Source organism: Lutra lutra, chromosome 6 (assembly GCF_902655055.1).
Source record: "Lutra lutra chromosome 6, mLutLut1.2, whole genome shotgun sequence".
In the NCBI taxonomy this organism is placed as follows: Eukaryota; Metazoa; Chordata; class Mammalia; order Carnivora; family Mustelidae; genus Lutra; species Lutra lutra.
Genome location: NC_062283.1, coordinates 45,401,516 through 45,428,236, shown reverse-complemented (window position 1 = coordinate 45,428,236; position 26,721 = coordinate 45,401,516). Strand labels below are relative to the sequence as shown.

The window sequence follows — 26,721 nt, the reverse complement described above, 5'->3', positions numbered from 1 at the left end:
AATCAAATATCTGTTGCTTTTTCCATTCCATTTGTTTCTCCTGAAAAAGTTACAATTTTTTTTTCTATTCTTAATGTTCTCCAGAAACTGCTGGTTGACATTTTGTAGTTTTGATGTCAATTGTATACTCCCTTTAGAAATTCTCTTTGTTTTTGTGACAGTATTTTTTCCCCTTAATACCAATTTTTCTACTCTTTAACCACTTTTGGGGGCCCCTCTTTGTTAGCCCACTCCTTGACTGCTGATCCCCAATCATTAACTCTCATTTCATCCCACAAAATCAATGCAACCAGTGATTGTGGCCCCCGCTACACCCTTATAAAGACTCCATAGCCATATCATCAGGATCACTTAAGAACTCAAGGCTCATATTTCAAATAACTTACTTTATATCACAATGTCCCACTGAATAGAATGATATGCAGCAGGAAGATATTTGATGCAGTGGATTGATAAATTAGTGGTCATGGCAAACCAGCTGGCAAATATTTGAAAATTGTCTCTGCCCATAATTAATGTAAATACAAAATGAACTTGCCATCTTCATAAATAATCTTATCCCCATCTGAAGTAAGATACATACATTTTCTACTTACGTAAGCCAAACTGGTCATTGAAATTCTAATTTTTCTATTTCTTCCTATAATTATTTATAAGTTCAATAGATTTTATAGTCATTGTCACCCTTATTGTCACAACATGATTTCTTATTTAATTTTCTTATTAATACTAATATTTATATGTACATTTAATATTCATTAATATTAGTCCTAACATTACCAATTCTTGACTGGCAGTCTAAACCCCTCTAATCCTATAACTTCAGTTGCTATCAGAGAGAAAACTACATCAGATCAGTCCTTGTTCAAATTTCTTACATGGCTTCCATATGTACCAATATTAAAATATATATTATTTCACATTATATACAGGATCCATTTATGTTCAGGCTCCTGCTCAACTTTTTCAACATCAAGTTTTCCTCCTGCTCAGTTCACACCAAACTCCATGCCTCCGAAATAATGAGTTATTTCTATCTAATCTCCCCCTCTCCTAGGTCTTTCCACTACCTAAGCATGTGTGTGTGATGTTTCATGGGGCCCAGAATGATAGTCTCCATATTATTTACCTTGTAGACACTTGATCATCCCTCACATCTATGCCTCACTACCAACTCTTATTCCCCCAGAGAGATTAAGAGGCTTCCTTTTCTATTTTTCTGTATTTTCTGTATTTTATGTATTGCATATTTTCATATTTCTATTAGACTAAATACCCAACTTTATAGAGACATTTCTGTATCTTCTCAACAGAATACTAGCTCCTTGAGTTTTGAGAACCTGCATTTAATTAATGCATGCCCACAAAAATTAAATTCTATATGAAAACTCATCCTTTCCTTAGTAAATATATATAAAGCTGTGAAGTCAGAAACCAATTTAAATATAAATGACTAAAATTTAATTTATGTAAGTTTTTGGAATCCTATCATCCACTCTTTAATTGATCATACATTTGCCAGATGTTTATCAAGCACCTACTATGTGATAGAAACTGTCCTTGCCTTGAGATATAAAAAGGTAAACAAAACAGACATTGCTACTCTTATAGAGCTTATAGGCTTATCTAGGAAAAAGTCAGTGAAGTACATTACCATAGAAAAAGTCACAAAAGTTTAATGGAGTAAAGCTTAATTTAACATAATGTCTGCATGCTTAGAGACAAAATTCCCTTCATTTCATTAAAAGCATTTATGTCACATCAACTATGCAAGTGACTTTTGTTCTTTATGTATATCTGCTTTGAAAATTTTTAGCCTATATAAAATAGAGTCATAACATTTATAATATTGTGAAATTTATACCCAATTTATAATACTTGTGGGGCTTTAAAATAAGAGCATTTCAGATTTCTAATAATAAAAAAAGTATGTTCAAATATGTAAAGTACAATGATAAATACAGTAAAAGATTCATAAATGTAATAAGCTATTGATACAATTAACAAGCAACCTTAAATTTTTAAAATAATTCTCTGTAATAACATAAAATGGAGTCAATAATCAATAGCATTTAAATCAGCATGCAAGCTCTTACCTAAAAATATAGGTTCATAATGAAGACAATAAGCTAATTATCTAAATGGAAATTTAGAGACTGCATTGGCATATGCACAAAACTCTGTAGAGAATGTTTTTACATTTTAGTAACCCCATATGAAGTGGAGACTGGGAATGGTCTTCCATTTCCATTTCTCAAATCAGACTTGTGGTATGTTTTTAACCCAACCCACTCATAAATTCAGTGAAATCACTAGCATAGGAGTGAACAAAAGCCCATAAATATACAGCTATTAGATGGAAAAACAGCCTGATACCAGAGCAATTCTGTGTAATGAGAACAATAAACTTTTTGAAGTCACATATGTCGGTAGAATTGCTTAAAATTTCTTTTTACTTTTGCATGATATTTTATTTTTTTTATTGTTATGTTCAATTAGCCAGTATATAGTACATCATTAGCTTTTGATGAAGTGTTCAATGATTCATTAGATGTGTATAACACCCAGTGCTTATGACCCTATGTGCTCTCCTTAATACCCATCCCCTGGCTACCCCATCCCCCGATCCCCCTCCCTTCTGTAACCCTTAGTTTGGTTCCCGGAGTCCAGAATCTCTCATGGTTTGTCTCCCTCCCTGATTTCTTCCATTCAGTTTTCCCTCTCTTCTCCTGTGATCCTCCATGTTATTTCTTATATCCACATATCAGTGAAACCATATGATAACTGTCTTTCTCTGCTTGACTTATTTCACTTAGCATAATCCCCTCCAGTTCCACCTGTGTCGATGCAAATGGTAGGTATTCATCCTTTCTGATGGTTGAGTAATATTCCATTGTATATATGAACCACATCTTCTTTATCCATTCATCTGATGGATCCATCCATTCCACAGTTTGGCTATAGTAGACATTGCTACTATGAACACTGGGGTGAGTGTGGTCCTTCTTTTCACTTGACCTATATCTTTGGGGTAAATACCTCGTAGTGCAATTGCTGGGTCATAGGGTAGCTCTATTTTTAGCATCTTAAGTAACCTCCATACTGTTTTCAAGAGTGGCTGTACCAGCTTGCATTCCCACCAACAGTGTAAGAGGGTTCCCCTTTCTCCACATCCTCACCAACACTTGTTGTTTCCTGTCTTGTTAATTTTGGCCATTCTAACTGGTGTAAGGTAGGATCTCATTGTAGTTTTGATTTGTATTTCCCTGATGGCTAGTGATGCTGAACATTTTTATATGTGTCTGTTAGGCATTTGTATGTCTTCTTTGGAGAAGTATCTGTTCATGTTTTCTGCCCATTTATTGACTGGGTTATTTGTTTTTTGGGTGTTGAGTCTGAGAAGTTCTTTTTTTTTTTTTTTTTAGAGACTGATTAATTGATTGATTGATTTGACAGAGAGACACAGAGAGAGTACAAGCAGGAGAGCAGTAGGCAGAGGGAGAGGGAGAAGTAGACTTCCCAATGAGCAAGGAGCCCGATGCAGGGCTCAATTCCAGGACGCTGGGATCATGACCTGAACCAAAGGCAGCCAGTTAACCAACTGAGCCATCCAGGTACCCTGAGAAATTCTTTATAGATCTTGTATACCAGCCCTTTATTTGTAATGTCATTTGCAAATAACTTCTCTCATTCTGTTGATTGCTTCTTAGGTTTGTTGACTGTTTCCTTTCCTGTGCAAAAGCTTTTTATCTTGATGAAGTCCCAAATATTTATTTTTGCTTTTGTTTCCCTTGCTTTTAGAGACGTGTCTTAAAAGAGGTTGCTGTGGTCAGTGTCAACAAGGTTACTGCCTATTTCTCCTCTAGGATTTTGATGGATTCCTGTCTCACATTTAGGTCCTTCATCCACTTTGAATTTATCTTTGTGTATGGTATGAGTGTGGTCCAGTTTCATTCTTCTGCATATGTCTGCCCAATTTTCCCAGCACCATTTATTGAAGAGACTGTCCTTTTTCCATTGGATATTCTTTTCTGATTTGTCGAAGATTAGTTGACCAGAGAGTTGGCCCATTTCTGGGGTCTCTATTCTGTTCCACTACATGTCTGTTTTTGTGCCAATACCATGCTGTCTTGATGATAGCAACTTTGTAATATAGCTTGAAGTTAGACATTGTGATGCCCCCAGCTTTGGTTTTCTTTTTCAATAATCCCCTGGTGATTCAAGGTCTTTTCTGGTTTCATAAAATTTTAGGTTTGTTATAGCTCTGTGAAAAATGTGATGGTATTTTGAAAGGGATTGCACTGAAAGTGTAGATTGCTCTGAGCAGCACAGACATTTTCACTGTTTATTCTTCCAATCCATGGGCATGGATGTTTTTCCATCTCTTAGTGTCTTTAATTTCTTTCATTAAGTGTTTGTGGTTTCTAGAGTATAAATCCTTTACCTCTTTAGTAAGGTTTACTTCTAGGTATGTTATGGGTTTTGGTGCTATTGTAAACAGAATTGATCCCTTAATTTCTCTTTCTTCAGTCACATTGTTTAGTGTAAGAAATCCAACTGATTTCTGCATATTGATTTTGTATCCTGCCACGTCGCTGAATTGCTGTGTGAGTCCTAGTAATTTGGGGGTGGAGTCTTTCGTGTTTTCCACATGAAGTATCATGTCATCTTCAAAGAGAGAATTTGACTTTTTCTTTGCCAATTTGAATGCCTTTTATTTCTTTCCGTTGTCTAATTACTAAGGTTAGGACTTCTAGTACTATGTTGAACAACAATGGTGAGACTGGGCATCCCTGTCATGATCTTGACCTTAAGGGAAAAGCTCTCAGTTTTTTCCCATTGAGGATGATATTCATTCTGGGATTTTCATAGATGGCTTTTATGATATTGAGATGTTCCCTATATTTTGAAGAGCTTTAATCAGGAAAGGATGATGTACTCTGTCAAATGCTTTTTCTGCATCAGTTGAGAGGATCATATGGTTCTTGTCCCTTTTCTTTTGTTAATGTGATCACATTGATTGATGTGTGAATACTGAACCACCCTTGCATCCCAGGAATAAACCCCACCTGATCATGGTGAAAAATCTTTTTAATGTATTGTTGGATACTATCAGCTAGCATCTTGTTGAATATTTTGGCATCCATGTCCATCAGGAATATTGGTCTGTAATTCTCTTTCTTGATGGGGTCCTTGTCTGGTTTGCGGATCACTATAATGCTGGCCTCACAGAACGAGTTTGGAAGTTTTCCTTCCATTTCTATTTTTTGTGGAACAGCTTCAGTAGTGTAGGCATGTTTTTTTCTTTAAATGTTTGGTAGAATTCCCCTGGGAAGCCATCTGGCCTTGGACTCTTGTTTTTTGGGAGGTTTTTGATTACCCTTTCAATCTCATTACTGGGTATTGGTCTAGTCAGATTGTCTATTTCTTCCTGTTTCAGTCTTGGTAGTTTCTTTTGAAGCTACTTCTTTGATAGCTCCACTTAACTGGGGAGCTTTCCTAAAGTTTTCCAATTTTTGTTTTTCATAAAATGACATTTTGTATATTACATATCTATATCTATATATATCAATATATTTTTAAGTAAACTCCACATCCAGTGTGGAGCCCAATGCAGAACTTGAACTCAAAACCCTGAGGTCATGATCTGATCTGAGATCAAGAATGAGACGCTTAACCAAATAAGCCACTCAGGCACCCCACAGTGTATTTTAAAATATCAACAGAAATACCTGATTTGCACCATGAAGATACGGAAATCCACCAATAAAGAGAGATCCTGATTCTGGCAAGGGTTTTCCAGATACGTGATTGACAGATTCACTTGCCTTTATAGTCCTCCCTAGAATAGTCAATTCAGCTCTACATGGATCAAATTCTTGCCTGCAACCATTTAGGAAAAAAAAATTATAGTTTTAGCATGTATTGTATAAACATTTGTCTGACCAATTAATTAAGCTATTAACAAAAGAAGAAAGATTTAAGTAAATAGATTATCTCACCATAAAAACAATAAAGCCAGAAGTAGATTAATCTGTTCTAAATTAGAAACACTTAATGTTTTAAGTACATAAATACAAAGTTAAATTTTGACAGGCAAAACAAATCATGGCAATCACTTAATGAAACAAATAAATCCTGATAATAAACAGATCATTCTCATTGTGACTAAAATGACATTAGAGTGTAAAATCCTACTTCAGTTTTTTAACAGTGTTAAATTTTCTGTGAGTGAAAAATATTGTAAGGAATCAGGTTTAAATATGGTTATCCTGCATACAATATACTTTGCCTATAGGAGTGTGTGTGTGTGTGTGTATGTGTGTGTATGTTTCTAGGTTTTATTGGTCCATTATTTCTACCCCTGCACCAATATCACACTGCCTGAAATACTGATACTTTTTATTGAATCCAGATATTTATAGTATAAATCCTCTTACTTTGTTAGCTTTTTGAATGAGATTATCAAATAACCATTTTTCCTTTTTTCTCTTTGCTGTGATGAATTATGTATGTTCACTATTTTTTGAATGTTTGAATGCATTCCTGAAATAAGTCTACTTGGTCATAAAATATGTTGATTTTATATGACACAGGTTTCACTTTTCTATATTTTAAAGAATATATATGTTAAACAGAGTGCCCTCAAACTTCCTGGCTTGTATTGCTCTTATAAAATTTTGGTGTCAAGATTATGCTGTCCTTATATTATTTCAGAAAGTTTATGTAATATTATATCTACCTCTCAATATGTTGTAGAATTCACTAATATAGTCACCTGGACTTGGAGTTTTCTTTGAGGAAGGTATTAAATATGGATGCAATGTACTTCATCAATGCAGTTACCTATGTATTATCATGTCCATTTTATTAAATTTTGTTTTCTTCTTGAAACATTTTCACTTAATCTTCATTTTCAAAATTATTGGCATAAAATACTTTTATTTATCAAAAATATTTGCTTAAAATAAAATCATGCCAAATATTATTGCCAATAAAATATAATTGGTGTTGGGACTCTAATGATCTCTCTTTCTTGTGATATTGGCCATTTGTACCTTTTCTCATTTTATTTGTTTTGCAGATTAGTCTTGGTAGGGAGTAGCAAATTTCAAAAAACATGTAATTTTGGCATTGTTGATATTTGCCATTCTGTTTGTTTCCTACTCCGTTAACTTCTGCTCTTATTTTTATGATTTTCTTCTTTTCACTTTCTTTGGGCTTAATTTACTCTCCTGCTTCTAGTGTGTTTAATGCATGTTCTCAAGACTGTAAACTTCTTTCTAAGACTAAATTTACTTATGTACAAAAAGTTCCTTCTCATCATCTATTCAAAATATTTTCTAATTTTTTTGTGATTTTTTTCTTTAGTCTAAGAATTACTCAGAATTGTGCAGGGATTTTCTGGTTATTTTTGTATTATAAAATATTATAAAAGCTCAATTAAGCTTATTCAAAGAATATTCTCTGTTTGCTTCTAATTCTTGAAATTTATTCACTTACGCATAGCCAAGCATATGGTCAATTTTAGTAATGTTTTCATGACCCCAGAAAGTCTATTCTACATATGTGAATACACACACACACACACACAAACTATACACACATTAAGGCACCTGTGTACTGCATAAGGAAGAGGAACAATGAAATAAATCATGTTTATGATGCAAATGCATTTTTTTTCTTAAAAAAATATCTGGAGATTTTTTTTTACATCCTCCTTCTATCTATACCATGATACAAAGTTAATAAAACTAAGACCAGGTATAGCCTTGAAGACAATATTAATGCTTTCATAAAGAAAGTTTTGAAAAGTTTTTGAAATGATAATGTTTCTCTGTATATTAAGAAGTTGGGAGAAAAATGTGTTGAACATTTTTAGAACCCAGTTGATATTCTTGGATTCTGTATTTAGAAACAAACTAGAAGCTTTCTGGGTTAATTACTTCTTACAATTAAGCTGTTAAAAATATCTTAGGGAGGATACAGCTTCTAGGAAGTTTTCATTAAATGATAAAAATAAAAAGCACAACTACTTTTACTCCAATCAATCTTCAAATTTTAATGTTTGGAAAAACAATTTGTACTCTTTGTGATACTAAAATAGCAATAATAATTATTCACTGATACTCTGTTAATGAACTCCTTTCCCATATTTCATTAAGCAAATGAAACCCATTAAATTATCAAACATATTTATTTGGCCTTTGGTTATAATAACTGAAAAGATAACTTAAAATTATATATATATGTGTGTACGTATACATATATATATATATATATATGCTCTCTTTCTATTTTTTTCCCTGACTACATAAGCAACATAAACTCATAATTTAACCGACATCTAATTTTTGAAGACAACAGATCCAGAATGGATTCATTTATGCTAAGCCCCCATGTCACCAAACCAAGACTTAATTACCGTTTGAGAGCTCTCAGAAATGGAAACTTAAACCAACCAATTTGGAATTCCCTGATTAACATTAGTTAGGTAATCTGCTTGATAACCCTCTCCATCCCCTTTAAGAAAAATAAATAAAGCTTTTTTTTTTTTTTTTTTTTTTTGGCCTGGTATGATTTCCTTGTCTCTGTTCCCTTCTGACTGTAAAATCCTTTGCCTTGCATAGCTCTTCAGAGCTCCTTTCTATCTGCTAGACTGACTACTGTGTAATTCATGAATCACTGAATAAAGCCACTTAGATGTTTGAAATTTACTCCATTAAATTTTGTATCTAAAATACATATGCATATGTATTATATATTTATATTACAAATTATAATATTTTCTAATATTTTATTCTAATGAGAATTTTTTTTTCTTCATTTAAATATTTGCACTTAGTCCATATTCAGCTGTGGTATTTCTTCTTAGGGATCTGACTAGAGACTAAAAAGGAGAAATGTGACATACAGTATATATTAATACATCATGGTTCTAAGTTGTGTAGCACAGACTACACACAAATGCAGAGTAGAAATACTCAGAAATTGACCGCTGTGTGATTAAGATCATTATGGTAGGAAGAGGGAAGAATAATAGACATTACAAATGTGGATTTTGAGAAATGGTGAAAGCTGGAAGAGAAATGAATAAACTAGAGTTTTTTTTTTTTTTTTTTTTTAAAGATTTTATGTATTTATTTGACAGAGAGAAATCACAAGTAAGCAGAGAGGCAGGCAGAGAGAGAGGAGGAAGCAGGCTCCCTGCTGAGCAGAAAGCCCGATGCGGGGCTCGAACCCAGGACCTGGGATCATGACCTGAGCCGAAGGCAGCGGCTTAACCCACTGAGCCACCCAGGCGCCCCTAAACTAGAGTTTTAAAGGCTTTGTCTGTCTATGGTTGAGAATGAGAGCTCAGTTCAATACCAGATTTTTAAGCGTCTCTACTTTGGGCATTTTGAACATGTTATTCTCTACTGAGATTATAGTTCATTCACCACAATGTCAACAGCATGAGGAAAAAGAGGCCTTTGTTATGTTACTCCTATATCCTCAAACCTTCAGCAGGGCCTTGTGTGTGGCAAACACTACAGTATATGCTAAATAATGAGCAGTTTTACAAGATACTGTCAGAAATAAAATACATGCTTAATGAATGACAGCATTTTTTTCCTTTGATGATAGCATATACTTTATTCTAATTATATTTATTAGAAAATATTTCATAAAATGTTGAAAGTATAAAAAAGGAAAAGCACAATGACTTGCATTTTCCAGAAGGAACTATCACTATTGTATTGCAATTTAAAACTTTCATATTATGATAAAATGTTCCTCAAACTTGAGAACGTAACACATAAACTCAGAGTTTGCCTTTGTTAATTTAATAATATAATAAAAACATTTATGTGTATTAATATTATTCCACAGTATTAATTTTAATGAATGTATAGTAATTGTTTGTATGTTTGTACTTTATTTCTAAAATGTCCAATGGGTATTTGGGAAACTTTTTCAGTTTTTCATCCTTTTCTATAAAACTACACTATATGACTATTTCATGTTAACATCTACAAGCAGCTGACTTTAAGCAAAGTTAATTGTCCTCCACAATATGAGTAGACCTCATCCAATCATTGGAAGGCTTTAAAGAGCAAAACTGAAGTTTTCTTTTTTTTTTTAAAGATTTTTTTAAATTTATTTGACAGATCACAAGTAGGCAGAGAAGCAGGCAGAGAGAGACAGGAGGAGGAGGCAGGCTCCCTGTTGAGCAGAGAGCCCGATGCGGGACTCGATCCCAGGATCCTGAGATCATGACCTGAGCCGAAGGCAGAGGCTTTAACCACTGAGCAACCCAGGCGCCTCAAAACTGAAGTTTTCTTGAAGAAGAAATTCTACCTCTGGTTTGCAGCATTAGCTCCCACCCAGTGGTTTCCAGTCTGCAGGCCTGCCCCTCAGACTTTTACTTATCCAGTCAGATCCCACAATCACATAAGCCAATTTCTTAAAATAAACCTCTTAATATGTATCTTCTGCTGGATCTGTTTCTGGTAATGTCCTGACTAATACAGATTTTGGTACCTATAGTGCTGGGAGTAGAGAGATGATTATTTGACCTGATATATAGGAAGATCTTTTATATTATCTTATAATCACATCAGTGAAGCGGTATTAATGTTAACTGAGTACAGAATTTGATTCTTTAATTGGATTTGGACCTGATAATAGTTTTTGTTAAAAAGCTCAAGACATGTCTCTCTTAATTAGTGTTAGCCACATGAAATTTAATTCCTTAGAAAGGTATTCTGCATGAATAGTAATAGATCAGGTGATCGGCTTTTGATTATCAACTCTAAGCTAAAGACTTGCCATGACCTCTGATAGGAATAAATAAAAGAACTCGAAGTATTAGGGAAAGATTCATACATCATGGTAGGAGATTAATTATTTATAATGATATCACATTTTAGGCTTTTCTCTAAAATTTATTGTGGTTTTTATTATTGTTGTATAATTTCTATCCATTGTCACAGAGGGTAAACCGCTTCACCATCAAGAACACTATTATCTACGCACTAATTCTGTAGGCTTTCACCTTTGGATAAATATGAGAATTTTTCTTTCATACTTAAAATTCTGTACTGGCTTATTCTTGTTTTCAAAGCTATTATCATTTCTGAAATAAATTACCCACTGTAAATGAATACAAGGATAGCATATTATCTTTTCTCATACACATATTCCGGAGAGCTGGCAGCTAAGCTAAAGAAAGATGAAAGTAAGTACACCTCCATTATAACAATGTAGACCATCATGTTTTCTTTGCCGAAAATGCAATTCTAATATTTCATCTAGCAGGATTGTTATTTTATTCAAGAGATACACTTTTTAACAGCAGTCATATCTTTCTCCCTAGGCTCATTAGAGGGGAGGCAATGCTATTTTGATTGTGTCCGATTGAATCTAACAGGAATTGACTGAACGTAAGAAAACAGTCTTACAACATTATTGTTTAGCATTTGCTGATGATACAGTTTGCCTAGCACACCATGCAGTGTAAAATTTTTCCATCAAGGCTTTTTAATGCTTTCTCTAACATCAGCACACAGGGTGCTTTAAAGGTCAAATGAGTAGAATAATTTTTTTGCATAATTATTAATATATATAGAACTCTTTCAAGACTCCTGGTGTTTGAACTACTTTTAATTGTTCTTCTCCCAAACTTGCAGTGATTGCTCATATCTGTCATTGGTATTCACATTAATAGTAATCGTTAACTACTCTCCACTAATTTGAACCTAAAAGAAAAGCTTAGTGTGCCATAAATTCTATTCATTATGTTTTGGTATTCAAGATAGATGCCAGGAAAGGTCAAATAACTATGCTGAACACAATAGAGACTTGGCTGACCTACTGTTTTATTATTTGCATGCCTATCATACAGCAACAATTTCTAAGCTTCCACATGTCTTAGCAAAGATTAAAGGAAATACATAGAATAGGCCAATCTGACAAATAAACAATAAAAAATGCAGCAAATAGTAGAATTTCATTATGTTGGACATTAACTTTCTGACTATTCTGGAGCATTATAAAAGTCATGGTTTAGAAATTGATTTCTACCTTATAATTAAGAAAGCATTTTTAATTGGCAGTGATTAAACCTTACCATAGAACCTGAACATTTGTGTATTCTCCTTGTTAACTGCTTATCATATTTACATTGAAAACATTATTAATTTATTTAATCAGCCAGAAAAGTAAAGAAATTGCTATAAAAATCAAAATACCTATATTTTCAGGGAGGATTTAAACACCTAAGCTGTCTATTCTCACAAATACTAATGAAAAATAGACATCAATTTATATATTTGATGTCAAAACACAATTATTTATCAGATCAAATTACCCCTGATATTTAGGGATATTTTTGTTGTTGTTGTTGTTTTTTTAAAGATTTTATTTCTTTGACAGAGATCACAAGTAGACAGAGAGGCAGGCAGAAAGAGAGAGGGGGAAGCAGGCTCCCCGCCGAGCAGAGAGCCCAATGCGATGTGGGGCTTGATCCCAGGACCCCAGGATCATGACCTGCGTCAAAGGCAGAGGCCTTAACCCACTGAGCCACCCAGGCGCCCCATCTAGGGATATTTTATATGCACTTAGCTTATAAGAAATTTATTAATTCTCTTGAAAAATTGATTTTTAAAAGAGAAATAAATAGGGAATATTTCTATTAATGATGGCAGATTTGATTCCTATAATATTTATTCAGGTAGTTTCTGCAGGGGACATGGAATTGCTCCCAGCCTCTACTCCTCATCACATCTTTGAAAAAATTAAGATAAACTCCTCAATTTAAAGCTTTGGATAGTAAATCCCTGCCAAAAAATTAAATCTAAAAGTCCTCATTTGGAATTCAAGCACCCACCCCTCCAATTTAGGCTCTTATTTAATTATCTGTATCTCTGACAGCTCTACAACAGGAATTTTCTGCTATATTTAGATAAGTCTCATTGTTCCACCTGCCAAGGTTTCTCTTCTATCCATTTAAATGCTGTTCATAATTAAGAGCTTACTTAAGCTTCACTTATTACCTAAAATGTTACTAATATTTGCAGTCTTAATGATCTTTTCACCATCTAATACCACCAACAGTGTGCCATTCATTAATTTTTGCATTCAATTATGTATTGTTTTCTCTTGTTATATGACTGCTTTGTCTTTCCAGTGAAAAAAATAACCTTTCAACTGGCAGAGTTATAATTTGTCCATCTTTGATTTTTACTAAAACCAAGGCATTGGCCTACTGACCTTATTTTTAGTTTATAGCATTAATTGTGTTCCTAGAAATACATCAACTATTCTCTCAGCAAGTGTGATTCTAAGGAAACAGCCTTGTCATGCTCAGGAAACCCACAAACTGCCAGGTGCTTAGATGCCACTTCCACTGTGACCACAGGCTGGCCCTTGTCTCCATGTTAGAATAGGATTATCCCTCTGCCCATGGGGCTTTCTGTTGGCAAAGTAACTGCCGGCATTCATTGAGCCACAGTGAGATTTTCTAACAATTATGGGCAGCTGAGCAAAGAGTAGCTAAAAGCTCTGAATTTAGTACTGACAATATCATGCAATTGAGTTGTTTTCTGGCTAGTTCTAAGCTAAATATTACGCTAACTGATTTTTCTTTTGGGGTTCATACTTTTGGAACCTTGACAAAAATTACTTTTAAAGATTTTATTTTTTAAAAAAGATTTTATTATTTATGTTCAAGAGAGAGTCTGATTGGGGGTTGAGTAGAGGGAGAAAGAATCTCAAGCAGAATCCACCCTGAGCACATGAAGCTCTACTTGGGGCTCGATCTCACAACCCTGAGATCATGACCTGAGCCATGATTCTTCTGAAAGACTGCTCCCTGCTAAAATTTCAGATCTCTGCACGGGATAAATGGACTTTTAAATGTATATAGTTATACATATGTATATACATACATATTAAAAGTCCATTTTAAATATATATACATATATATTTAAAAGTCCATTTATATATTTATATATAATATAAATTATATATATATATAATATTTTATTTATTTATTTGAGATAGTGAGTGAGAGAACACGAGGAGGGGCAGAAGGAGAGGGAGAAGCAGATTCCCCACTGAGCAGGGAGCCTGATGAGGGGCTGGATGCCAGGACCCTGGGATCATGATCTGAGCTGATGCTCAACCAAATGAGCCACCCAGATGCCACTGGGTAAATGGATTTTTAAATATATTTTTGCATTTGTGATTGAGATTAAACATTAGTGATATGGTTAATAACCTATATTAATTATGATGGTCCAATTAAATTATATTTGAGGATCTATAAAATAATACTCGATACTAATATAATTGACATTAGATTATTAGATACTAAGATCACTGTTTAAATTTAATCAGGAACAATATATCCAATTATTATCTGTATCATTATGAGCAATTAGTCACTTTAGTCATAATTCCTTGAGATGAAATATCTACTTTAGAAAAAGAACACTAATAAAACCTCATAAATTAATTTAGCACACAGATGTTATATTTGGCAAATTATATAAATAAAATATTTTAAATATGACATTGATAATTTTTGAATACTCACAAAATATGTCTTTAAAATTTTACTTTTCTGAAGTATTAAAAGGATCAAGTAGACCAGCAGAATAATAGTAAAATACAATTTATTAGCTTAAAGAGCGTTTATATAGTGATACCTTAATTTCTACCATGGGCAATCCCTCAGAGAATCTTTGGATATATTGTGACTACCTTCAAAACTGTTCAAGAAGATATCAGAAGCAGAAGTGAAAGAGGAAGTCCATCTCTCCCAGAGAAATATGGGAAGGATCAAAAAACACATGGAAACATATAAAGTGATATAGTGATGAAATCATCCCTCAGAGGACCTCATTTCATTCCTCAAGATCTGCCTCTGGAGTTTCAGAGACATTGGAGCTCATGTATGGCTTACTCTGCAAGTGTATACCTGACATTCTGTGGTCAGCACATCACACTTTCAAAAAGAGTGCTAATGATTTCATTATGAGAATTTAGAGAGTAAATCCCTAGTCAGATTAGTTACAGAATTAAGTTCCACAAAATGCAACATAATGGTGGTCATTTTCAGGTTAATCTAGATGTAGTTCCATATTACACATAAAGCTTATTTGCCTTAGGAAATGTCACTGGGGATTCCAGATTATTCTGCTGTATTACACATCTTTTATTTAGGAGCGGGGAGAGGAAATGAGGCACTGCAGCTACCTGATATCATATATGCTGTTTGCTCACTTGAATTTCATTTTAGAAATACCTATGTTACTTCTGTTCCCTGGTCCTTTTCTAGATTATTTAATATAAATATAAACATATAAATGTAATATATATGTATACAAAATATGTATACACACATTTTTAAGAAGAAAGAGGAAAGCATGGACTTTGGAGTCGGAAAGAATTCCTTTTGGCTGTCAGCTTCATCACTTATTACCTAAGAGACATTTACTCTTAATTTGTCATGCAGGTATTTTTCAATATTATTATGTGTCAGGCAAGACAGTCTACGCTAGGATACAAGATTAACAAAACTGCATTAGGGCCACCTTTTGTAATTCAAATCTCAAGAGAGAGGATGACATATATAGTAAGCATCATAATGCTTAAAGGAGTTGGGGACTGATTTAAACTGAGATGTCAGGAACACATTCTCAAGGAAGTAAGATTTGAGATGGAATCTGAAAAATAAGTAGCTAACAGTAGACCAGCAGAATTAGGAAAGAATGTGCTAAGCAGAGAGACCATCATTTGCAAAAGTCCCTGAGGGCAGAAGGAGGAACTTGTGTAAACTGAAAGAAAACTTTGGGGTGTTGGAGCACAATCATGTGTGGGAATATTGGCAGGATAATAGGATTAGAGAAATGGGTAAGACTACTTAAATTTTCGATACTCCATAAATGTAATGTATAGGTAAGTTTTATGGTAAACATGTGTATCAATCCACACATCTCTTGATTGTTGAATAGAAAACTTAAGCGATTAGAAAGAAAAGTCAGACACTCTATAAATGCTAGTTTTTTTTGTTTGGCTGATAGGTTTTTTTTTTTTTAAAGATTTTATTTATTTATTTCACAGAGAGAGATCACAAGTAGGCAGAGAGGCAGGCAGAGAGATAGATAGAGGAGGAAGCAGGTTCTCTGCTGAGCAGAGAGCGCGATGCGGGACTCAATCCCAGGACCCCGAGATCATGACCTGAGCCAAAGGCAGAGGCTTAACCCACTGAGCCACCCAGGTGCCCCTGGCTGATAGGTTTTATTCGCTGTTTTATTCTCCTGAGTCCACCATAACAAAATACCACTGACTGGGGTGCTTAAATAAACAACAAAAATTTATTTTCTCACAGATCTAAGGGCTGGGAATCCAAGATCAAGGTGTTAGTATGTTTGGTTTACCCTGCTGGCTTTTCCCCCTGTATCCTCACATGGCGTTTTCTCTGTGCATACACATTTCTGGTGTCTCTTCCTCTTCTAGTAAGGGTATCATTCATATTTAATTAGGGTCCACCCATATTAACTGCATTGAACCATAATTACTTCTGTAAAAACTGTATCTCCAAATACAATCACATTCTAAGGTAACCAGAGTTAGGACTTCTACATAGGGATTTTAGGGGGACACAGCTAATCCATAACATTTTATTTGTTCAGCTTGTTAAATTGTAAGTTGTTTCTCTCTTTCACTCCAGGTTGGATAATCTTAAGCTCACTCTTTTCTCTGGAAGTGTTTTTAACCTGTAGCTCTCTTGCTTTACCACCTACCCCCATTTTATGCTCTGTATGCAGTTGTATATTCCTGTCTTCAAAGTATCTGCATTCTAGATGCTCTGAATTTATTTAACTCTGGATCATAAAAATGGATAAGCCCATGGTATATGAGATATGTGTGTGTGTGTATATAATACAAAAGAATTTTTTTTCTAGACTGAAGTTAGATTTAAACTACACATAGTTGTGAATAAAAGAAATACATTAATCAAATAATAGACTCATGAACTAAAGATAATATTGGTAGAATACTGATAAAGTAATGGGCTAAGTAATATAATAGAAACGATATTATTATCAACAGTTAGAAAACTATTGAAGCAAAGCAAAAAACTATTTGAATGATGCTAAGCTGAGAAAAACAATGTTCAAGAAACTATGGAAAATATACTATTCAATGGAAGTCTGTTGAAATGCAGAGATCAAGCTCATCCAGACATTTATTGCCACCATAGATTCTAGGTGAAACTTAGTCATCCTTCCTTATTTGTGCATATTAGATATACTGAGTGTTCTGTATTGCATTATCTTATTTACTGTAAGCATTATTATGAGTTTAACATCTGGTTTGACCAGATCAAACAACTTGTCCAAAACCACTGCTAATGGCTCTAAAGCTGGGATTTCTTGATCCTTGATTCTAAAACGATGCTGCTCTCTGAGACTTTCTCTGATATACCAAGGGGAAAAATAGTGAGGCAAGCCATCATACAAATGTTAAGTTGTAATGGTGAACCTCCGTAATGTGTACATGTGCCCAAGAGACTAGTTATGAAGAGTTATAAGAGATTCACCGAAATCAAAGGATAATATATTTGAAAATGGCTGATGAACATTCACTTCTATCAAAACACACAAGCGTGGGCACAAACACACAGAATAAAGTTTCATGAGCAATTGGGTTTCATCATCCATCACTTGGAGTCAGACAAAAGCTGCTCTAAGAAGACTTGTTTAGGCAAACCTAGTATAGCATTAAATCCACCATCACAATGACAACTATATTTATAGGGTCTCAAATTGCAGCAACTTCAGACTCAGAAATCATACTTACGACCATTCTTTCAGATAAGCGGAAGAGGGACAATAAAACTGAAATGAAAATTGATGATTTGAACCATAAAATTTTAGCTTTCAGTTATATTGGCTGCATATAGCCAAACTCACAAATTCTGGTTCATTGTTAAAGTTCTTTAAATTGGAATGGACTCTTAGGAAAAGGTTTCATCATTATCATAGAAGAAAATATTTAAAATCGCAAAATGGAGATGCTGGCACATCCTGACATACCTAGTGCTAAAAGAGAAATACGGGTTCTATTTCCTCACCTGAGATATAAAGTCAGATTCAGTACTAGAGAAATATAAGTTGTTTTCAAATTGCTTTTTATATGCTGTTTTAAAATAGATAAAAATAACTTTAAATATCATTATACAGTATAAGTGTATAAATACACAAGTACATACTCATCACATAATTTTTTAAAAAGTAATATATAACAGTTTTAACAGAAATTGTCTTTTGAATATGATTTTTGTTCTAATCCTTTGGATTAAGAAAAGTTTTATGGAAGAGAAAAATGGAGAATAAATAGTTAATAAAAACATTTTCTCATTATTGTGTTTGAAACATAATGCTTTCTAATTCAAGACTTGTAGGATCTAAAGATATAAAACATAAGTGTGATTGTAACTGTTTTGTAAATGAAAGGAACTGGAGAAAGTCACAAATATGTGGGTTAGTTTCCCTTTTCTATATACCAAGTAACCTGGGTTTTATACTTGGGTATAGCAGTGAATACCTCCCCCCTGTCCTTCCCTTCTCCCTTCCCCTTGCCCTTTCCTTCCCCTCTCTCTTCCCTTTCCCTCCCTTTCCTTCCCTTTCTCTGCCTTTCTTTCTTTCTTGGAGAGAGAGAGAGCACGAGCAAGAGGAGCAGGGAGGGGCAGAGGGAGAAGGAGAGAGTGAATTTTAAACAGGCTCCACGCTCAGTGCGGAGCCTGACATGGGGCTCAATCTCACAACCCTGAGATCATGACTTGAGCCAAAATCAAGAGATGGATGCTTAAATGACTGAGCCACCAAAGCACCCCAGTAAATACGTTTCTATAACTTTTGTACTAAGCTGAAAGCTTAAAAGAGGGGTGATCTTTAGTAGGTCTGAGGGTGTAATGATTCCAAGACATGAGCCCAAGCTTGGGTGCTGGGATAATGTAAATTCCAAGACAGGGGCTATATCTATAATTTTGTTTTAGAGATTTTATTTATTTGAGAGAGGCATCATGAGTGGGGGGAGGGACATAGGGAAAGGGACAAGCAGACTCCCCGCTGAGCGTGGAGCCTGATGGGGTTCAATCCCAGGACCCTGAGATCATGACCTGAGCCAATGTCAGATGCTTAACTGACTAAGCACCCAGGCACCCTCGGTTGTTGCTAAGTTAGTCCCTTGCAGAAATCCCACGCAGCATATATTCATTTCTCTGTGAGAGTAAATAGAATTTATAACACAAGAACTTCTGCGCTATCTGCAAGATACAGAGAATTTTCCTTTCTCCTTTCAGAAATGACCTGGAAGTTTAATCTAGCAAAACACAGAAGCAACTCTACCAGGAGGAATATGGCAAGAATTAGGCAAACAATAGGATCTTGGAAGGAGGTGGTCACAAATAGACTATACCACTAGTTACTGGGCTTTGGTTGAACAAACTTCTCTAATATTGTATTTTGAAAACAGAGATCTGAAAAAATACCCTTGTTATTTGTGACCTTGCTGGCTCATTATAGGAAGAAGAAAATAAAACAAGTTCTTCATAAAGGTAGGAGATACTCAGTCCTTGTTGAGGGTAGCTGATAAGTGTCCAGAGTTATCATAGTTACATGTTGCTGGGTCTGTAGGGTTTTAAGTGCATTTATGCACATTTTGATGCAACTGAATTTTTAAAAAAGACATGTACTATGCAACTGTTCTTAGTGAGCATTTATTTTGAAACAAAAGGGGGCAAGCAAGTCCATTTGTTTGGGGCTAAGATTTCATTTTAGATAGCTTGGTATTAAGAAAATCTAGCACTGTTTTTTTGTTGTTGTTGTTGTTTGTTTTATAAACTTGATTTTTTAAAATTTAATTTCTTTTCAGTGTAACAGATTTCATTATTTATGAACCACACCCAGTGCTCCATGCAATACGTGCCCTCCATAATACCCACCACCAGGATCCTCCAACCTCCTATGCCCCTCCCCTTCAAAACCCTCAGATTGTTTTTCAGAGTCCATAGTCTCTCATGGTTCATCTCCCCTTCCAATTTCCCTCAACTCCCTTCTCCTCTCCATCTCCCCATGTCTTCCGTGTCATCTCTTATGCTCCACAAATAAGTGAAACCATATGATAATTGACTCTCTCTGCTTGACTTATTTCACTCAGCATAATCTCTTCCAGTCCCGTCCATGTTGCTACAAAAGTTGGGCATTCATCCTTTCTGATGAAGGCATAATACTCCATAGTGTATATGGACCACATCTTCCTTATCCATTCGTCCGTTGAAGGGCATCTTGTTTCTTTCCCCACTTTGGTGACCGTGGCCATTGCTGCTATGAACATTGTTTAGAGTGATTCTATCAGTAGAGGGAGCCACAGATGAATCACTATTGAACAACCACAATTTCCCAAACCAGGGCACTCATAAACTCTTAAGAGTATGTTAATCCCAATAAATGAAGACTCAGGGTATAACTTAATGTGGCAGAATCCATGAGTCTAAACTGATACAGCATTCTGGGGCCCTAGCTAACATTTTCTCTTTAACTCTAAAAAGTTATATTCTATGTTTGGGAGCATTCTCTTATGGCTAATAGAAACTTGTGTGTTCATGTGTGTGTGTACATATATATAACTGATCTGATTCATTGTGCCTCCTTACCATGGAATAAGAGTGAAGTCTCAAAAATGTACCAAAGACTGAATGTGATTTGTACTCTATCTAGTTTCAAGGTCTTATTAATTGGAAATAAGTCTCTTTGCTAACTTGTCACTATTGGAATTTCTATGTCCAATGAGCCTTTTACTTTAACTGAAGCAAAAATGGCAATGGTCTCTGAGGGGAAGAGAAGGCTAATAATCACTGCCATTTTAAGACAATTTTAGCCAGATTTAAATGAAAATACATTTGTTTATTATGTGGTTTCAAGCTGTGTTGTCTTTTATAGTCATATAATATTTAAACTTAAAAAGTCAAAGTCTTTTGTGTGTGGAGGGGGAGAAGATGTTCATTATTATTTCTACAGAACACAGAAAATCCTTTCTTTCAGAATGATGTAACAAAACACAATGAATTTCACCAGCACATGGGATAAACTGAAATGTTACCCACTCACTAATTCTGATGTGAATATATTGTTTTTTCTTCCTTGCCTGTGTACTTCCTGCTGTTATGGTAATAAGCTTTCTGCCTGTTCAGGGACATTTTATTTCCTCAGACAAAATTTATAACTTTTATGTTAAGTGAAAAGAAAGATTTTTAGAAACTCAAAATTTTCAATTGTGTAGTAACTTTTTAATCTTCATTACATACCAGCATAAGGACTTTAATAAAAATACTGGGGATGCCTGGGCGGTTCAGTCAGTTAAACATCTGCCTTTGGCCCAGGTCATGATCTCAGGCTCCTGGGCTCTCTGCTCAGTGGGGAGCCTGCTTCTCCTTCTCCCTCTCCCTATGCCCCTCCCCCCACATGTGTCCTCTGTCTCTCATATAAATAAATGAAGTCTTAAAAAAAAAAAGAAAAATATTGACTGTTTTATGTCTTTAAAGTGAGTCTACATATTAGTACCTTGAATGTGGATAAATGGGAGTAACTGAAATTTATTTTTAAATATTTCAAAGAGAGCAACTTATAGAAAAAAAATGATAGCACGATAAAGGAATTATTAAATAAGACATTTGACAAAGTTTAGCTTTGGGAGAATATGGGCAATAAGTATAAGCCATCAATACTTATCTCATACTTCCTTTCCCGTCAAGTTTCTATTTTAAAAACCACTGGATGTACAAATAGGGGGGAAAAAAAGCAGCTTGACAATTGGATTGGTGGTCAATGTCTACCCAACCAGAATTAAATGGTTAGAAATAGTAAAAAAGTGGAAAGACTTAAATTTAACCATCCAGAATCAAAAGCACAAAATCATCCTCACAAATACGTGGGAATATTATCAGCAGTCGAGTGAGAGCCAGTGGGTCCCCAATAGCACCTCAAAATGCAGAGCTGCATTTTACTTTTTTTAACAGTACTGTGCTTGCTATTGTTTCCTCTTTTTCCCACTTCATCAGTTGTTTTTCTCTGTATGTTACTTTTGGCTGCATACAAGCACGCTTTAGTATCTTTGGTCTTAAAAAAGAGAAAAAATCTTCCTTGACCATTCTTCTCCACACATTTCTTTAGTTTGAGACTTGCATCTATTGCAGAATTCCCAAAGAACTATTTATATTAACTGTTTCTAATTCTTTCCTGCCCATTCTGTCTTTAACAACTCCATCAGGCTTTTAAGAAATTGTTTTTGTCAAGCTTATTTATTTGCCCTCCACACTGAAAATCCAATGGTCATTTCTCATTCCCCATCTTATTCAACAGCTGTAGCATATGTCTTAGATGGCATCTTTACTCCTTGAAACATTTTCTTCACTCTCTGGACACATTTTTCTTTTGTTTTGGTTGTATTTCACTAGTAGCTCATTATCTCTCTTCTCTTCTGGTTCCTCCTAATTTTACTGACCTCTAAGTATTAAAGAGCTTTTAAATCAAAAGCTGTCCAGTTGAAATTCTCTTTCACCTATAAGGATCAACATTTCAACCTGCGAGGACTCAGCATTAGTCTCAAAGGAGCTTACGTTAGCTTTGTCTCTTGACACACATGTCAGTCAAGCTGAGAACTCGGCTGTTCGTGATGCTGAGGGATATTCCTGTTGCCAATAGGCATACCAACCACATACTTTGTCCCAGTGAAAACCCTTTTCTTGTTGAGTTAATTCAGATCTCTAGCACAGAAAATAAGTATTCAACAGTGAGTACACATGACAGCAGCTCTCACCATGTTATACAATGCTGCTATTTCTGCTTCTTGTTATTTAGCTTTTCTCCTTTGTTTGGGTTTGGAGTCTTCTCTGCCCAATCACTTCCATCTAAGTAACTGTAAGTTAAAGCAAGAGCAAGTCCTGTGCTACCTCCATACCCATGGTCTCCCCCCTTCTGCCAAAGTGGACTACAACTTCTGATTACAAACCAAAACTGGTCAAACATATACCTCCATCTGCAAAGGAGAGGACAACAAAACCAAAACTGTTTGTGGTACCCATAAAGAGAGGTTATAGTTCCTAATTTAAAATGAGGATATAAATTAGGAACACCTACTATTTGAAGATACAAAAAGAATTTTTTTAAATTTTTTAAAAGATTTTATTTATTTATTTGAGAGAGAGAGATTGAGATCACAAGTAGGCAGAGAGGCAGGCAGAGAGAGAGGGGGAAGCAGGCTCCCCGCTGAGCAGAGAGCCTGATGTGGGGCTCGATCCCAGGAGCCTAGGATCATGACCTGAGCCGAAGGCAGAGGCTTAACCCACTGAGCCACCTGGGCACCCCACAAAAAGAATTTTTTTATTTTTTTTATTTTATTTTTATTTTTTTTTAAAGATTTTATTTATTTATTTGACAGAGAGAGATCACAAGTAGACAAAGAGGCAGGCAGAGAGGGAAGCAGGCTCCCTGCTGAGCAAAGAGCCTGATGCGGGACTCGATCCCAGGACCCTGAGATCATGACCTGAGCCGAAGGCAGCGGCTTAACCCACTGAGCCACCCAGGCGCCCCAAAGAATTTTTTTAAATAGAAGAAAATACTTGTATAAGTGTTCTTACAGGATTTATAAACAGATCTATAAATGTTACCAAGAAGTCAATGAAAGGAAGTAGTTTGCTATAAGGCAAACTGAAGGAAGATGACATAATACAGTAATAAAATAAAAATTATGATGTAAACCTTTACATACATAGAAATATGTCTACAAAGCTATTCTTTGAGAATGTGTTCAGAAAGGATAAAATGCGATTCAGCAGACAAATTCAAAATAAAAAAAAATCACAGGTGGAAAAGACTGCTAACGAAATTTGAAGTTAGAGAAATACACAAAATGCCTAAATAATTGTATTAAATGTAGCTAAAAATTGAGTAAAAATTGTTTTAAGGAGAAAAATCTAGGTTGTAAAGTCAGTAAATGGTTTTCAATTTAATACTTAGAAAATAATGGATGGGGTTATGGACATTGGGGAGGGTATGTGCTATGGTGAATGCTGTGAAGTGTGTAAACCTGGCGATTCACAGACCTGTACCCCTGGGGCTAGTAATACATTATAGGTTTATAAAAAAAAATTTTTTTTAAGTAAATGAGGTTAAAAAAATTTAAAATAAAAGAAAATAATGGAAAAGCTAGTGGAAGGCAGCTAATGCTAACCACTGAATCTTGTCCAATGGGAAGTTGAAAAGTTAACAGCTATAAACATAGATTTAAATTTTAATAAAAACAATATATCTATTCACAAAATTAAAAAGAGATGGGTTATCTTCAAAGTCAATGAGAAAGTACTTAATTAATAGCATAGTAGAGAAGGCAAATGTTATAAATCCATGAAGTATAAAATTACAGCAATAAGGAGAACACAAATTATTGAAATAAGGTTAAAGTTTATGTAATAGTTTAAATGTGACATATGTGAGACCCAATGACTCAGAAGTGAATAGTCAAAGTAAGGTCAGACAAATGTAAAACAAAAAATCAGGCCAGGGACTAGCTCCCTGCAATAACAGTAAAAATTCAAAACACAAAACACAATGACTTACAAAAGTCACAAAGCAATACATATGTATAAAATAACAAACATGTAAAATAAAATCTATTAGGAATTAAATTAGGGAATTTAGCACATTATTAAATTATAAAATGACAAATTGAAAAAAATAGATTTGAAAAATGATTAAAAAATGCAATAAAAGACACATGCCAAAATTTCCCCTATATATGAAGCATACCTGATTTTCTAAAATCCACAAAATATTTTATACTTATTTTTATATTTTGCAAGATTATTTCAGTAAATTTTCCTAAGAGCACATAGAAGATATAACTATTTGATAATAAAACATATCTAGAATAAAAAAGAATTTTTTAAAAAGATTCTATTTATTCCTTTAACAGACAGAGAAAGTGAGAGAGCATAGGCAGGGGGAACAGCCGAGGGAAAGGGAGAAGCAAGCTCAATTTGGGGTTGGATCCCCAAACTCCAGGATCAGGGCCTGGGCTGAAGGCAGAAGCTCAACAACTGAGCCACCCAGGTGTCCCTGAAAACGAATTTTTAAAGAAAATGCTTAAATAGCATATTACCGTTAATAGGTGATGGCTATAAAGGAGGGCACTTGTGATGAGCACCAAATGTTATATGTAAGTGATGAGTCACTAAATTTCACACCTGAAACTAAAAAAAAAAAAATAGAAAATAAATAAAATTTATATTTTTAAAATTAAAAAAAAAGCAACATTCCTTAAAGACTTTATAAAGAATGAAGACTCAAATTTAGGTTTGGGTAACACTGAAAGGCATTTGTGGACACTCATTTTTCTAATACTGTGCTTATCTAATTGTGTTGAATGAATGCTGGGGGTTATGGGAGATGTGTGCTGGGGTGAATAAATGGAAAGAAAAGAAGGCATTAGAGAAGCTGACAGGGTTGAGGATGGTGAAATTGATGTTCAAAAATGGTAGAAGTTGATATCTAGTAAGAACCTCACTTTGGTTTTTTCTTTCTTGCTTGAGGAATCTCAAACGTTTCAGCTGTTAAACATGTGCTGTAATCTCCTCGTATACAGTCCCTGTATTATATCTGGATAGTATTGCAAAAGTAAATATTTACTACTTCTCCTGGTTAAAAATGAAAGACTAACCTTATGTGATCACCTTCTATTGTCTCTCCTCACTAAAACTCCACTTCTTCTTTACTATGAATAAAATCAAGTGTAAACTCACAAAGATAGAAAATGGAGAGGATAGATCAGTGGATGGGAAAGTTCAAAACCTTTCAGAAGACACAAAGCAGATGGAGGATTGCTAGCTAATTTAGCAGAGTTTATGATACTTCAACCTGAAGTTCCTATAGAGAAGGACACTAATATAAGTGAGCTAGTTCATTCCACAGAACTCCTAAAAGGGATAGGATACTACAAGTATCAACAGACTGTATGTAAAGGCGGACCAAAATCATGGGTACTGGCTGCAGCTTAGCTGAAGGCAAGAGAACACTCAGTTTCCCTTCTCTACCCTGTGCAGCCAAGCTTTCCCACTTTCCCTCATCAGAAAGATGAGATATTTATCCTTTGAATGGCACCATGGCCTTGGCAGTGGCTCTGATTCTCAGCCTCACAGCTCCAAGCTCTCCCAAATTCTCGTAACAACTCTCCCTCCTTCTTAGGCCTATGTTTAGTAACAACTCCTCAGCCATCATCAGAATCTTTCTGGCTTCTTTATCCCTGCCCAAACACCTAAAAATAGTCTTTCCATTAAACTCTTTTCAGTTAAACTCTTTGAGTTTAAACACATCTGTCTCCTGCTGGGACCCTGACTGATACATCAGAGAACAGGATAAACTTTCAAAAACCTGTAATTAAGTCATATCCTCAGGGAGAAAGCAGAAGGTTGTTCTCTTCATAAAACAACAGTATCAGAGCATTCAGATGAAAAATAAGAAAGAGGTCTTGAAGTGTTAAAATACAAAGTAAAGAAAATATCCCAAATGTTAGGACAAAAGATAAAGAGATGGAAATCGGTGAAAGAACCGTAAGAGACTAAGAGACCAGTACTGAAGTGTTATGCCACAAAGGGTCCATAGAGTGCCCAGC

General features: G+C 34.8%; 1 protein-coding gene across 1 annotated transcript in view; it reads right to left on the bottom strand.

Moving 5' to 3' along the window:
• The window catches only part of EYS (eyes shut homolog), a 1,828,849-nt gene that overhangs the window by 609,337 nt on the left and 1,192,791 nt on the right, over positions 1 to 26,721 (bottom strand). Inside the window, 1 exon segment of the mRNA XM_047734324.1 lies at positions 5,733 to 5,883. Coding sequence (XP_047590280.1) covers positions 5,733 to 5,883 — 151 coding nt within the window.